General features: G+C 41.6%; 1 protein-coding gene across 1 annotated transcript; it reads right to left on the minus strand.

The window, feature by feature from the left end:
• Positions 1-987: 987 nt before the first annotated feature.
• Positions 988-14,246, minus strand: Rab32 (RAB32, member RAS oncogene family). Its single transcript, XM_021174226.3, has 3 exons — positions 13,856-14,246; positions 6,639-6,916; positions 988-2,644 (listed from the first exon to the last, which is right to left on the minus strand). The coding sequence occupies exons 1-3, from the start codon at positions 14,097-14,099 to the stop codon at positions 2,495-2,497; spliced, it is 672 nt and encodes a 223-aa protein (XP_021029885.1). The 5' UTR covers positions 14,100-14,246; the 3' UTR covers positions 988-2,494.
• Between the last annotated feature and the right edge of the window lie 400 nt (positions 14,247-14,646).

Below are 14,646 nucleotides of genomic sequence, written 5' to 3' on the forward strand. Positions count from 1 at the left end.
CAGAAATATCAACAGTACAAAGCCTAAAACATGCCACTTGACATAACAGAAACTGGTTTTATCAGGAACTGTCCTGAATGATTGCTGTAAGTTAAAAAACATTGTAAAGATGGACAAATTGAATATAATAATTCTGATTTGGAGACCTTGGCTAAATGACCTTACTTGTGATAGATTACATGGAAAACCAAAATCCAGTTGCACACACAGCTTCCATAACTTTTGATAGTGATTTAGGATGAGCCCAACATCTGGGGGTGATGACATCCGGTGCATCTTCACAGGATGTGAGATATCAGACACACTATGAAGTTGTATTTTATGCTTGGGTGGTGTTGATTTCTTAGAAAGCAAGATGTAATAAATGACAAAACCATAGGGATCGTGTTATATTATACACATTAATCAAGCCCTTGTATCCCATTCCTTCACTTCAGAAAATCCAGCTTTATGATCACATGGCCAAAGAGTCAAGATGATTTCTTTTTTAAATCTGTTGCATACAGCCACACTTATATTGCTAGGTGGGGCTTAAGTTTAGTGAAAAGAGCCTGCGAGTCCTTCTTTATCCCCAGGACACAGACTTCAGAACAATTGCATGTCTATGTTTATCTCGTTAGTGGCTGCATGCTCACCTACCATGTTAACATGATTCAGGAGACAACTATGTGCACTATTATATGTTATGTTAGCTTCAGGCTATGATACCAAGGATCTTTACATTTCCTTTAAGAGGGCTGGAGAGATGGCTCAGCAGTTAAGAGCACTGAGTGTTCTTCCAGAGGTCCTGAGTTCAATTCCCAGCAACTACATGGTGGCTTACAACCATGTGTAATGGGATCTGATGCCCTCTTCTGGTGTGTCTGAAGACAGCGACAGTGTACTCATATACATAAAATAAATAAATATTAAAAAATTTCTTAGAGAAGCTGAACTTTTGCATAATATAAACCCCTTAAATAAAAAAAAAAAAAAACCAAGGTGCTGGAGAGATGGCCCAGTGATTAAAAACACTTGTTGCTCTTGCAGAGGTGTGGGTCTGGCTCCCATCATTGCTATGATGGTCTACAGCCATGTATAAGTCCAGTGCTAGGGAATCCGATGCCCTCTTCTGACACTAGGTACATCAGGCAGTAGGTCCATATCTGGCACATAGGAGCAAATGCAGACAAAGCGTACACATAAAGTGGCAAATCTAAAATTCAACACAAAACCCTTTTATTTATTTATTTATTTTATTTTGGGAGAAAGCCTCTTGTGTAGCACAGGCTATTCTTGAACTTGCTATGTAGCCAAGATATGCACTCCCACCCTTTGTCTCTGTCTCCTGCAGGCTGGATGACAGATGTGAACCACCACCTCAGTCAAACACATTTTGTAAACCAGAAAAGTACCTTCCTAGAACTACATTCATTCAACACACAGGCTTAGGTTAAAATATTCATTCCTTTCTTTCACTGAGTTAAAGGCAATACAATATAGTGGGTCTTCCTAAGTGCCCGAGGTACTATATAGCCAGTATTCGAAACCACAGACAAAACTAGACATGGTCTACTTTCTTCCAGGTTTTACACTATAGAAACTTGGATATAATTGCATATGTTTTGAAAGAGAATTCCCCTCCTGACCATTATTATCATGACAGAACCGGAAAGACAAGTTCCTCTTAGTACCACTGTATGTTCAATATGACCCTAGGCTATAAATACAGAATAGAGGGCAGAGAAACAAAATGTTCATTTATGTTGTTTCCAAGTGGTAGTGGCAACCACACCCACCGAGAGAGGATCCAGAAGGAGACACACATAAAACAGGTATGGTGCTAACTCTTTTTGGTCTCTCAGAACTGCAGACCCAGAGTCTATCACATTCTAGGTAAGCACTCTATGTAAATGAGCCACATCCCTAGCTCAGGACTTTTTGACTAATTAAGGAAGGGGTTCTTAAAGTGATTCAGAGTGACTTCATTGTACAACAGCTATGTGTTATGGAATCATGTTATTTAAGGATGAAAATTTTACATGACGTACAAAGTTTTGAATAGGATATAACTGCATGTGACCTTCAGGTCTCTGTAGCCAACACCTTAGAAAAGAAAAAAAATGTGCTTAGGTGAGGATGTACACAGGAACAAAGTCACTAAAAAGTCACAATCACCATCACCATGCTGAGGGGACCTTTTCTATGACCCCACCTAGGACTCACACTAAAAGCTAACTTTTGAAATTCATGTACAAAAATATTTCAAAGGCTGTAAACATTAGTTTGCATTTGGCAGTATGACAAGAGCCTGAGGGGTCCTCTGGTAAAGTCACAGGGCCTCTCATGGGAACAGTTCTCCATGGATCTTCAGATGGGCGGTGCCTGTATAGCTGAACGGTAAAGCAGCGCCCCCCGAGGGAGATTCGCAGGGCACAGTGGCACCGAGGGTTGGAAAGGGGCAGCCTCCATACATGCAGGACCAAGGAGACAGCATACGGGGCACAGAGACACATCAGCAGCACTGGGACCTGGGCTTTGTTGTGGGGGGCTCCTCCACCAGTTTAATTCTGTCCAGGTCGATTTCTTCACTAGGAAAGCTTTGCTGGTTTGCAAGCATGTTTTCCACTAGGAAGCGGGTGGCCTCGTCGATGTTTATATTATCCTGTAATGGGAGCACAGGAAAGAAGGATTAGTGCTGACCTTGGAAGTAACCCTTCAGTGCAGTAAGGGGCCTAGGGAGTCACATCAAAGGACGCACTGTAAGCAAGTCGGTTACCTCTTCTTCAGTGATAGTGTCTGCTACGCTAAGAATTCAAGACACTGGTTTAATTGATTTGCTAAGTATTCTTTGAAAGCTTCACACACATGAAAAATGAATTTTAGTTTCACTTCTATGACTCTCTCTCTCATCCCCCCTCCATCTTCCCCTGGAAAGCCCCTTCTTCCCATGAAGCCTTCCGCCTGTTTTCAAGTCTTATTTTTGTGTGTGTGATTCACTGGGTTAATTAGGATTGTTGCCCCAGCTTGAGTGGGAGGTTACTTCATGAGACACAGGGAACGTTTTTGTGGTTACTATGCTTTTGTGACCCCAAGTGACATCTTGGAAAACACTGACCAGAGAAGAGCCCTCAGCCTGGGGGCTTTCTGATAGTTTCTTTTGATTAACTTCAAGTTTTGTATTCTTGGTGGGAATGGGACAACATCCCATGTGTGCAGCATGCAGGTGACACCTGGATTAAGGTCACTGCTGCCAGGCAGCTTCTTGTTAAAAAGTTACATTTCACCCTTTGGACTTGGTGACTACAAATAAGTAAAAATCCTGTTTTGCATACCCCCCCCCCCGCTAACTTTATCACCTACTAATTATCCTCTAAGCAATTATCACCATGATATACCACCAATATCACCAAGATATACCATCTTTTCATTTGTACCAGTCCTTCTGTGTTTACTAGTTAGGACTCTACAGTGAGGGAAAATGTAGTTGTCGTTAGTTTGGGCACATCATGCACTGTTATCAGTTTTACCCATTAAACCCATCACAATAATTCTTCCCTTTGTGATTGTCCTGTAATTTTGTAGTTTCTACATGCAGGCACCAACGTTCTGTGATATGTCCACACTGTTCTGTGAATGCTTTCTTTCTTGCAGGCAACACACACTATTTCAAAGATATCTTCACTTTCTATTCAAATCAGCTATGGGACCATGTCTTTTTGACAGTACTTTCATTCTGCTTGTTTAATAAATTGTATTTACAAATTGGATTGTAAGGAATAGGAGAGTTCATACTTTATAAGGTTTTATTGTCTCCTGCCCTCTTGGCTGGCAAAGCTTCTAAATATATGTACACATACACACATATACACATACGCACACACCTCTCACCTACTTATTTTTAAATATGTTTATAAATATACACGAAGATAAGTGCACATATGAACACACAGAGTTTTAAGTATGAAGCTATTTACATTAATGTCTCCAACCAAATCCAACATGGTGCAGTGCACTCTCGTCTGCTCCCTACTTGCAGAGACTTTCTCGACAATGGGACTGTTTAGGAGTGAAGCTTCTATTCAGGCTGCTTTCACGTACTAACTGCGCTGATACTCCCAAGGTAACTTTAACACAAGCAAGGGTCTTTGAATTCCCAAGTATCTTTATGTTCTTGGCATTCCCTCTCATCATTAGCTATATTTTTGTTGCTGTGAAAATAACCAACATGACCAAGGCAACTTATGGAGGGAAGGCTTTATGTGGGCTTACAAGAGGGTGACTATTCCATGTTAGTTCTCATCAGAGCTATGAAAGCAGGTGATAAGGGACCACATCATGGGGCAGCATCAAAGAGGTGAGGGGTGAGAGTCACTGGCCAAGGAGAGTCTCTTGGAGGCAGAGTGAATGGTCCTGACCATACACTGCTTTGATAAATATGGTGTCTTATGCTGTTGTTAGTTTTATGAACAGATGGTTGTGGTGGAAGATGAAGCCCAGGGGTTCTGTTACCATCATGAACCAGAGGAAGTGTGGAAGCAGGCAGGCATGGTGACTGGAGCAACTAGCTAAGAGGGAGAGATCATCACATCTTAAACTATAAGTGGGAAGCAGAGAGAGAAAACTAGACGTGATTTGGAACCAGAAAATTTCAAAACTGGTCCCTAGTGGCATATTTACTCTGAAAAGATCACACCTCTTAAGCCTTCCCAAATTGCTCCATCAAATGGATCTGTGTTTAATAGATAAGCCTGTGGAGATATTATTCTTCAAGCAGGATGGCCCTCTATCAGTGGTTACTCAGAGATGAATGGGAACAGAAACCCCATACTACAGTGAAATGAGCTGCAAAGTTTCATATTAAAATCCATTCCACGAAGGAAAAAAGACTAAATTTGTGAACTCAAGACTATCTTCTGATTATATACCCATTAAAACCACACCACTAGAATTCCAGCAAAATCACGATGTGATGTTAGTTCCTGACCATCGTAGAAATAGATCTATTGGTAGTATCTAAAGCCTCAGTTCAATTTCTTCCAAACTTTTAAAGCAAAAATGCACAACAATGTTATACTCTAGATTCTAGAGTCCAGAAGCCTCCTGAGTCACCGCACAGGAAATGAGGTGGAAGCTCTTCCTAGGCTATGTGAAGGAAGCATACAACTGGACAAAAAGGTTCCCTTACCAAATGTTCCCCCCTCTCTTCTATACGGTAGCTTGTCTAAAAGATGTAATACAGTCCGTTGCTTATACAGTGTCAAGTGATAGGTATTATGACTTTGACAATCATTTATGAACTTTACAAGCAGATTTTTGTATAAAATTAAAATTTGTTAGCTAGAAGGTCAAATAACTCCTACATATAGGAAATTCCCCAACATCGACATGTAGCTATACATATACTGCTCTCCTATGGGCAGTTAAAGCAAATTGTCCAGCGTGTACATGGGGCAGAGAGAGCACAGACTTGAAACCTTCCGTCTCCCCACGGTGCCTTTCCTCCTTCCTGCCAGGCTGAGTAACTCCTGTAACACCTCTGAGATTCGTCTTTCTTCTACCACAACTGTCTGTGCATAAAAGTAAAGGAAAACATAAGGCATAATATTAATCAAAACAATGTATGGCCAGGACCACTCACTATGCCTCCAGGAGACTCTTGGCCAATGACTCAACGCTTTGAGGCCGCCCTCATTGATGTGGTCACTCATTGCTTGCTTTCGTCATTCTGATGAAAACTGACGTTAAATAATCTCTCAGCATGTGGGTAAAAGTAAAAGCAACAGGAATCCCAGAGCCATCACTCTGGAACAATATTAGAGGAACAATAATGTACACACACACACACACACAAAGAGAGAGAGAGAGAGAGAGAGAGAGAGAGAGAGAATACATACATACATCTATACTATGCATATTATAATCTGGAACAGTATAACAGATATGTAAATTAATGTTATGTTTATTACAGAATTTCTCAAGAAGGTCCTTATTTTTTATACAAGTCTGATGGTCATTGAATCGTCATATCTAAAAATTCCATGATAAACAACCCTCCAGTAATATTATACCTTTGACCTCTTTTTTTTTTAACCTCAGTTCTCTAGTGGTTTCACATTGTTAAGCTTCTCAAAATGTATCTTAGTGTTTCTATTTTCTAAAACAAACAAAAAAAATGCATTTCCCAAAGACAGGAGAAAAAAAAATCCATTCATTTATTCATGAGGAAACACACAGTCAATGTTGACATTTTGCTCTTGCTTAAAGCTCTCAGAGCTAATCCAGTCTGTTGGTGACTGTTCAGTATGAGTCGTGCATATGACATGCATATCTTAAAGACATTTCCTCATGTTTTTTTGGCCTCTTTCAAAAGAACACCTTATCTCTCATTCACTTCAGCAGCACAAGAGAACACCTTGGTTAAGAACTGAAACTTGCAGAAAATGTCATATGATTTTCTTCTGCTGTCCTGTTCATGGCTGTATCAGGTAACTTTGAAATCAGTTCAACATCAGAGAGGGAGACAGTAGCATATCCACACTATGCATTTCTTATTCTGGACTTAAAAAACTCCTTGCAGAAATCCATCTATACACTTTACATTCCATCACAGCCTCACAAGGACACCAGAAATAGATCAATCAGCGAAGCCAGCTCACCTTGGCAGAGGTTTCAAACCATCCAGTGAAGCCATGGTCTTTACAAAACTGGTCCATCTGGGAAGGACTCTGGCTGCTGTCCTTCTTCTGGTCACATTTGTTAGCTAGGAGGACAGCAGGGATGGGGCTGCCGTTGGGAAGATGGACTTTACTATCCAGATCGTTTTTCCATTTTAGGACTGCATCAAATGTAGAACTTCTGGATATATCAAAGACTACAAATGCGCCAAGAGCTTCCTTATAGTATACTCGAGTCATGTTGCCAAACCGTTCCTGTCCTAGAGATGAATACAGAAGGAGAGCAAATGTTCATAGTGGTGACAGTCAGTCACATTTAGGTGCAGGTGCGGGTTCTACAATCCTAAAATCTATTTTGAGAAACAAGCATCTCTCACCTGACTTCAGATTAAACTGGTGGAATTAAGGACTTTCACACAGACCCAAGACCCATGGACTTAGCAGAAGTGGCTGACAATTTGCTCAACAGGAGGAACTAGTTCTTTGTAGGACACATTCACCATAAACTTCAGGATGCCAGTATGACAGGCTTGACAGATAGCCATTTCAGCTTTCTCTTCCATTGGACTAAGAGGAGATAGGCACTTTAGTAAACAGAGAGGGTAAAGTGGAAGGTGAGACAAGAATAGAATAGTCTGAAGTTTACAGAAGGCAGAGAGATGACATGATAAAAGGCCAGTCAAAAGCATCAGGATTGGACAGGAGACAACATAGCTTGCCCCTTTACATCTCTAGCTCTAGCTACTTTTGACTCAGTACCAAAGTTGTTCTCATCTTAGAAGCAGACAGTGGAAAGCATGTGCTTTCACAACAAGAAATGGCACAGCCAGTTATGTGGTTGTGGGAAGGTTCCTATGCACAGTTCTTCTAATGCTGTCCTTTGGAAAGGACTTAACTTCTGTTAAACACTGAGAAAATTCTGCTACTCAATAGAATGCCTACTGCCTGCACATCCAGACTGTCCTGCAAAGCTTCCTGTTACTATCTGCTGCCAAACAAGTCTTTATCTCATGGATTAGAAGAGACAAAGATACTTGATCCAAATCACAGTGACACTAACTTAAAGAGACAAGCCTTCTGACTCCTTCATGTCTACAGGCTTACAAGTCTAAACTATCTTGCAGTTGCCAGGAGTCCTTAGGCCCATCTTTAGGCTGTCAAATCCCTGATTAGATTCAGGAGGAAAATGAACTCAGTAAGAATCTAAGATCATCACTGTGATGTAAAACGAAGGCAGCATGGTAGGATGCTTTCTTGTTAGAACACAAGATGAGGAACAAGCTTTATCAACATTTTATTATCTTTTATTTACACATATGCATAGAATTTGCTCAAACTGCAAATACTTTGTCTCCAAATTCTATAATGCCATTATAATTTTAAACACTGCCTTGTGACTCTTCATAGGTCTAGTCATCTGAATTTCATTATAACAAATGGTCATATGTTAGGACCTATCATGTTCAAATTTATTGATAAGATACATCTAATTTTACATTATTTGTATAATTCATTAGATCATAATACTGACATTTAAGGAAACTTAGCCTGTACCTTTCTCTATAAATGTACATTAAACAATTATGCCAATATATTCACTCAGAATATTTTAACGGCCCAAGAGCAAAGACACCAATTCTTCAAAAAAGACTAGGCAGATGGATTGAAGTTGTTTGGATTTCAACTTCTACTAGTGAGCCTAAAGAAAGCCGCTGTTATGAACCTTAATTTCCGAGCACAAAATGGTTAGGGACAAGTACCTAGCCCCTCTGAGATAGTCTTAGGCTAAAAAAGATGGAAGGGTTAATGTTTCAGGGTAATAACATAGTTCTCAGTTTGACCATCCTTTGAATTTCAAAAAGATAAGGTGCCAAACTAGTAAAAGAATGGATAACTATATGTTCCAAAGAACTTCTTGAGTTTTCTTGCTTTTTTTAGTGAGTCTCCTGAAAAACTGCAAAAATAGTTTTTGTTAATCATAACCCGTGGTATTAAAAGGTGTACTCATATGCCCTTTCTGATCACTCATACAAAATCAGAAGTGTCTATGGTAAGGAATTTTTGGGGGAAGATATGTTGGCTTAGAAATGTCAGATAGATTTTCTGAGATGTCAAGACTAGAAGGAAATTCTTCCTGACAGGCCTCACATCAAAAACTATACTTAAAAATTTCTGTATGTAAAATGAAAAGAAAAAGTGTCAGTTATAAAATTAAGCAAATGAAGAGGAGGGGAACTGACTGAAAAAAAAAAAAAAGAGAGAGAGAGAACCCTATGCAACAACTTCTTTGAGCAGTACCAGAAGAGCCACTACTGGTCAAAACTGGGAGACAGATGAGAACATCCTAGTTAGTTAGTCGAGTTCTTTTATTTTACTGATGCGAGAACAGTCCCAAGGAGATACTCAAGTTCTTTGAGTTAATTGTACTACTGTGCCATCTAATCTGTTAGCTCTAATTTTGCTGGAATAGACATTTCAATTTGTATCCTATGTGGCAGAATAGATGCTTGTCCATGTGAGTCAGAGTGACTTCCTCAAGCACAGTACAGTGCTGCTTCCATGTCAAGCCCTGTCCCAGTCACCTTGTGCTTTACCACAGTAGCCGAGGAAAGATCCTCTGTCGCTGAGCACACAAGTCACTCTGCTATTAGGGGCAGCCTTTGTCATCCGCATTGCTGCTGACATCCTGACAGCACATTTTCAACAACTCTCAAAATGTTTTGTCTCTTAAACAATGTGCTACCGCCTCTGGAGGATGGGATGTGGATGATAACTTGAAAGTTTGGCAAGCATGGCAGATGAGAAGAGTAAGCTCAGAGAGAGTTATGCAGGCTCCAAAGATATCATCCGAGCTCTCACATACACAAATGCTGAAATCTTAAAATATACAAGTTGGCAAAGGATTAAACCATCTATCTTGCTGTTTGGTGAACTCCACACTAATGACCCTGAGGATGATCGAACAACAAAACTAGTGATTTTCCAGGAAAAAAAGAAAAAAACCCTACAGAATTCTTTGTCATGCTTCTTTAAAACAAATGAAAACATTAACAATAAAACAATGAATGTATCTCCATTCAGATTTTTAAAAAGGAAACACCATACTCTGGGTTTACCAGAAGCACAATTCACAGAAACGTGTTCTTGGGATTCCCATCAAGGCTATTGCTTGGGTTTTTTCTCTGTGTTATATTTGTGCTTCCCTCTTGATAAACCCAAATGTTTCTAGTAATATTATTGGAAATTCAGAATATAAATTTCATAACACAAGCCAAAAGGAAACAGAGCAAAATGGTCTATGTTTTCCCACATACAGGTACTCACCTCTTCTCCATCCACTGACAGTTGACATGAATTACCCATTAACTACAAGGTCACTTGGAAGAGATGTCCAGTTTCTGATTAGTAAATGGAAGGTCTCTTAAAGAAAACCCTTAAATCTCATGGTGCCTTTCAGAGATGAAATACTGGCAACAGGCAATCTCTGATCATAGACTTTAAAAGGATTATTATCTATGTAAATAAAAATTCCTTGCCAATTTGTGTTCAAATCCATAATAGTTTTAAGTGATGGAATTGTTCCTAACCCTTTAAGTAAATGTATTCACCAAAACCAAAAAGTATCCTGTGTCCAGATGTAAATTGTTATCCTTGTCTATAAACAAAGAGATGGCCCGATGACCCTTGTATGGAAGTGTGTGAGACTAGGGAAGTGAAGAACGTGGAAGGTGTGACTGAGGGACCACGGGTGACAAGTGGACTGTCTGATTCAATGAGAAGCTCCTAAGTAGTGGGATTGTGGGTGTGTTGCCAGGGTGTGACAGAGCCCAAGATGGAACACTGCCTCTCAGCTTTCGTATAAATCAGAATCACCCACAATGCCTGATCGATGACGACTTTCCAAGTGGTTCGAATTCTGATTCAGCAGATACACAGGATGGCTAATTGCAAGTTTCAACTCCCCTTTGCAGAATATTTTGGAGCGAGCTCTATGACCAGTTTAAAACATGACTCTTATATTTCATAGCTGCCTTTTCATCTTGACATGCCCATTGTACTAGACCACTGAAACAAATAATACAGCCTTGGAATAGCTGAGTGGTGGAAAGCCAGTTTTTGTCTATGAAGATTTTGTCATTCTGTAGACCACGCTGGCCTCAAACCCAGATCTGACAAACTCAGAGTTCTCCAAATAACAGAACTAGATTTAAACAAGAGTGCTGGAATGCCCAACCCTAGACTTATGTGTGGGAAGAAAAAAACTCTTCTACTAAACCTGGTTGGGTGGACACATTTTTCAGATAAAGCCGAGTCTACTGTCAGAGCAGATGTGAAAGAACTTGTGCATGTTACTGACAGTAGATGCTAAGGCCCCAGTGGTTCTGCAACGAAGCAACGAAGCACATGACTTGGTAAACAAATGATTAGAAATGTTGGAATGGAGGTAGTAAGGCATGGCCAATATGAGGTGCATGTTCTAATTTGGGTTCCTTCAATGTGATGAGAAATACTTTGTTGAGGCCTGTACCAGAAAGCTAGTATGGTCTTTAATTTAAAGGGCTTACATGAACCTGTTTGGCTGTCTTTATAGAAAGCATTCTGGAATTCTTGCCCATTATACTTCTCAAAGCCTTTCTGATTGTAGATTTTTTTTTATGGCCCTGTTCACCTTTAGAACCTCCAGAACAATGGTATTGAAGAGGAACTAGCAAGTGAGTCATGGCTAGTGGCTGGCTCCACCTTTTGTTTTGCAACCAGGGAATACTTTTATTCTTTTGGAACTCAGTATGATTCAACCTTGTAAATCACACTCATGCTTAGCCTTCGGGGAGTGTTTTGGCATGGTCTTCATTACACAATGTCTCCCTCATTCAAACGGTATGAGCAAAGCATGATTCACAAGTAACTCAAATGTTCAAATCAAGTATAGTTAAGGCTATAGTTCTGCAAATTTCAGTCAAATCCAAGTGATTTGTGCTTCTTGATACCTGCATATTAAGATATCTTTCCCCAGCTCAGACTCTCTGAGAAAAACCTAATAGTGTCTAGTTATTTCTTAAGTTTAAATCTAGTTCTGTTATTTGGAGTTATGCATTTGCTGAATGCTATCAGAGTTCCTGTTGAAAAGCAACAGTTAACACTAGAGATTCCTTTTGAAGATTATAAAATGTTTCTTTCTTTCCCAGTGAACCTCAGGCTTCATATTTTGGCAAAAGTGCAATCATGTGTCATTACAGCAGGCAAATGGGCTACATCTCCCTCCAGGCCATGGTATCTGTTCAAGAAGGATGAAGTTGGGTGTGCTGGCTCATTCTTGTAGTTTCAACAGTAGGGAAGTTGAGGCAGGATCTAGAGTTGAGGCCAGCTTGAGTGTCAGAGAGAGGAAGAAAAAGTGGGGAGGGCATATAAATAGCAGAAGTGATATACAGAAAGAAAAGTGTTTTGTTGTTCAGAATTTTTGAAAGAGGGTTTCTCTGTGTAGCCCTAGCTGTGCTGGAACTCATTCTGTAGACCAGGCTGGTCTCAAACCCAGATCTGACAAACTCTGCCTCCTAAGTGCGGAAGCTAATAGCATAGGCCATCACCTCCCTGAAATGGTGATTTTGTTTCCTCAATTCTCCAAATATAATTTAACATAGTTCTTACCCTACTAATTTGCACATAATTAAAGAAACTGAATTGCCATCCCAAGCAGGAATTCCAAACCATCTCTGCTACTGGTGATCACCACATGGTCAGGCAACCTTCAGGATGTGAAAGGATGTCGAGAAGCAATAGAATGCCCACTCGTGTTCTGGGCAGTGGGACCAAGTGTTGCAAATGAAGCCTCTGGCTTTAAAGGGTGACATTTGAAATACGTTCTTAGTTGTTGCAGGGGAAGAAAAAAAGAAAAGAACAAAACAAGCTGAACCCAAGGCGAAATAACTTTGAAACGTTGCTACTGATGTGCACAAATGCACATTCTTCTTCTCCATGTTAGACTCTGCTCACAAATGAGTGTAACGCTTATAAATTCTTCAACACTTCTCCATGAGTGGCTAGAAAAGAACACAGCACTGACTGACTACCTGGCAGGCAGAAGTCATATGTCCCTCTAGGCTACTGCCAGCTGTGGGATAACAATACCCTCCAGGGACTTTGGGGTATGCACACAGAGGAAAGGATGCTAAGGTGTCCTCAGGTTTTAAAGAAGCTCCCATTCAACAGAAGGAGCTCCTGAGTGTTTCCAATGATGCAGCAGGTTAACCTTTGCTACCATTTCCATTAAACGTCACCAAAGTTCACCGTATGTTGAACACCCATACGGCACCGACCACAGCAGCTAGAACCCAGATGTCCATAAATCCCCTCAAAGAAAATGGTTCTTATATTCCAGAGCAACAGTTGGAAGCAAAGGAAAACAATTCAGGGTCTGTGGGAGAGAGAGGTGCCCAAGAGAAAGACATGAAGTATTCGCTTAGGGAGGAGAAGCCTTCTGGAAAGTTTCAGAACTTTCCATCCCTTCCCCAGGGTCAGCAGGCCTCCCAGGTGAGAGGAATTTCAGGAATGGAGTTTCCCTTCACAAAGCCTTGGCTGGCTTCCAAGATTTTCTCACTCACAGCTCCAACCCCTCTTTGTAAATTATAAGTTTGTCTGTCACCACAAGGAAGTAAAATTTCTTGGCTCTGGAGAGAGAAAACCCTTACACCAAACAGGCAGAGACCCAAGTCAAATGGGGGTGGGGGGTCGGGGGTGAGGAGGAGTGAGGGGGCGGGGCGTGGTTGAAAAGTAACTGGGCTTTCTTGGTTTTAGTTGTACCACTAAGGCAGTGGTTCCTCATGTTGTGGTGAATCCCAACCATAACAATTGTTCTCGTTGCTATAACTAATTTTGCTACTGTTATGAATCACAATGTAAAATCGGTGTTCTCCAACCTTGCGAATGGGGTTGGATCTAAAGATTGAGAACCGTTGCACTAACCGGTAGTGAAACTTCAGGCAAGCCCTTTAGCCACCAAGGAGTTCAGTAGGAGAGGGGTTAGGCCTCCCAAAGTCGACTTTCCAGTACCCTTTCAGCCCCTCCAGGCGTCCCTCGTCTTCCCGTTCTATTTGTTCACTTTTAAAAGCGCAGCTGACAGTTCAGGCAGAGAAAAGGACAGAGAAGAACCGGGAGACAGAGAAGAGTGAGAGTCTGGTGATACCGGGACGCTGCCCTCTTACCCGCGATATCCCACAGCTGCAGGCGCACGAGCGTCCTGCTGTCCCAGTTGAGAACTTTGAGAGCGAAGTCCACGCCAATGGTGGCGCGGTAGTGCTGGGAGAAGAGCTGGTGCACATAGCGCTTGATGATGCTCGTCTTACCCACGCCGAGCTCGCCGATGACCAGCACCTTAAAGAGGTGCTCTCGGGTCTCAGGCGCCGCGGTGGCCGACGCGCCCTGTTGTCCTAGTCCCTCTCCCGCCATGGGTGCCACGGCCTAGGGAACTTCTTCCCCAAGGCCGACCTGACAGATACTCTGTCCGCGCAGTCACGCAAGTCACCGGACCCGGAACCTACTGCGCGCTGCTGGCCCAGAACAGTCTGGGTGCACCCTGCACAGGGCGAGCCTGGTCCCGGCACTTCCTCTTCCCTGGCTACCCTGAGCGGTCCACAGCGCCCCCTGCTGGCCTTAGACAAGGGGAGCCTGGAGGTCAGTGCCAGGGCTGGTCCATGATGTCAAGTAACCAGGGGTAGTGGTCAGATGACAGAACTTGCAAAGGACTAAGGCTGAGTACTCTGATAAATCTAGTTTAACTTTAGAGGAAGCTTCATGCTGCTTTCCATGACTAGAATTTCCATCGTCTGCTATGCTGTGCAAGCATTCTCTTTTCTTCACACCTTAGCCAACACTCACTATGTCTCGCTGTTTTGGGAATAGCTATCCTGATAAGTGTGAGGTTATTCCAGCATGGGGTTTTGATTGACAGTTCCCTGATGGTTACTGATGTCAAGTTCTTTTGTTATACACACGT

Source organism: Mus caroli, unplaced genomic scaffold, assembly GCF_978045245.1.
Source record: "Mus caroli unplaced genomic scaffold, Mus_caroli_1 scaffold_9, whole genome shotgun sequence".
NCBI classification, from domain to species: Eukaryota; Metazoa; Chordata; class Mammalia; order Rodentia; family Muridae; genus Mus; species Mus caroli.

Bases quoted from the DNA above. Each gene is read 5' to 3' on its own strand.
- Rab32 (XM_021174226.3), bottom strand. From the start codon at position 14,099: ATGGCGGGAGAGGGACTAGGACAACAGGGCGCGTCGGCCACCGCGGCG. The intron at 6,917-13,855 runs GTAAGAGGGCAG...ATTCATCTCTAG, and splicing joins GCAGCTGTGGGATATCGCGG to GACAGGAACGGTTTGGCAAC. The intron at 2,645-6,638 runs GTGAGCTGGCTT...CTCCCATTACAG, and splicing joins GGTTTGAAACCTCTGCCAAG to GATAATATAAACATCGACGA.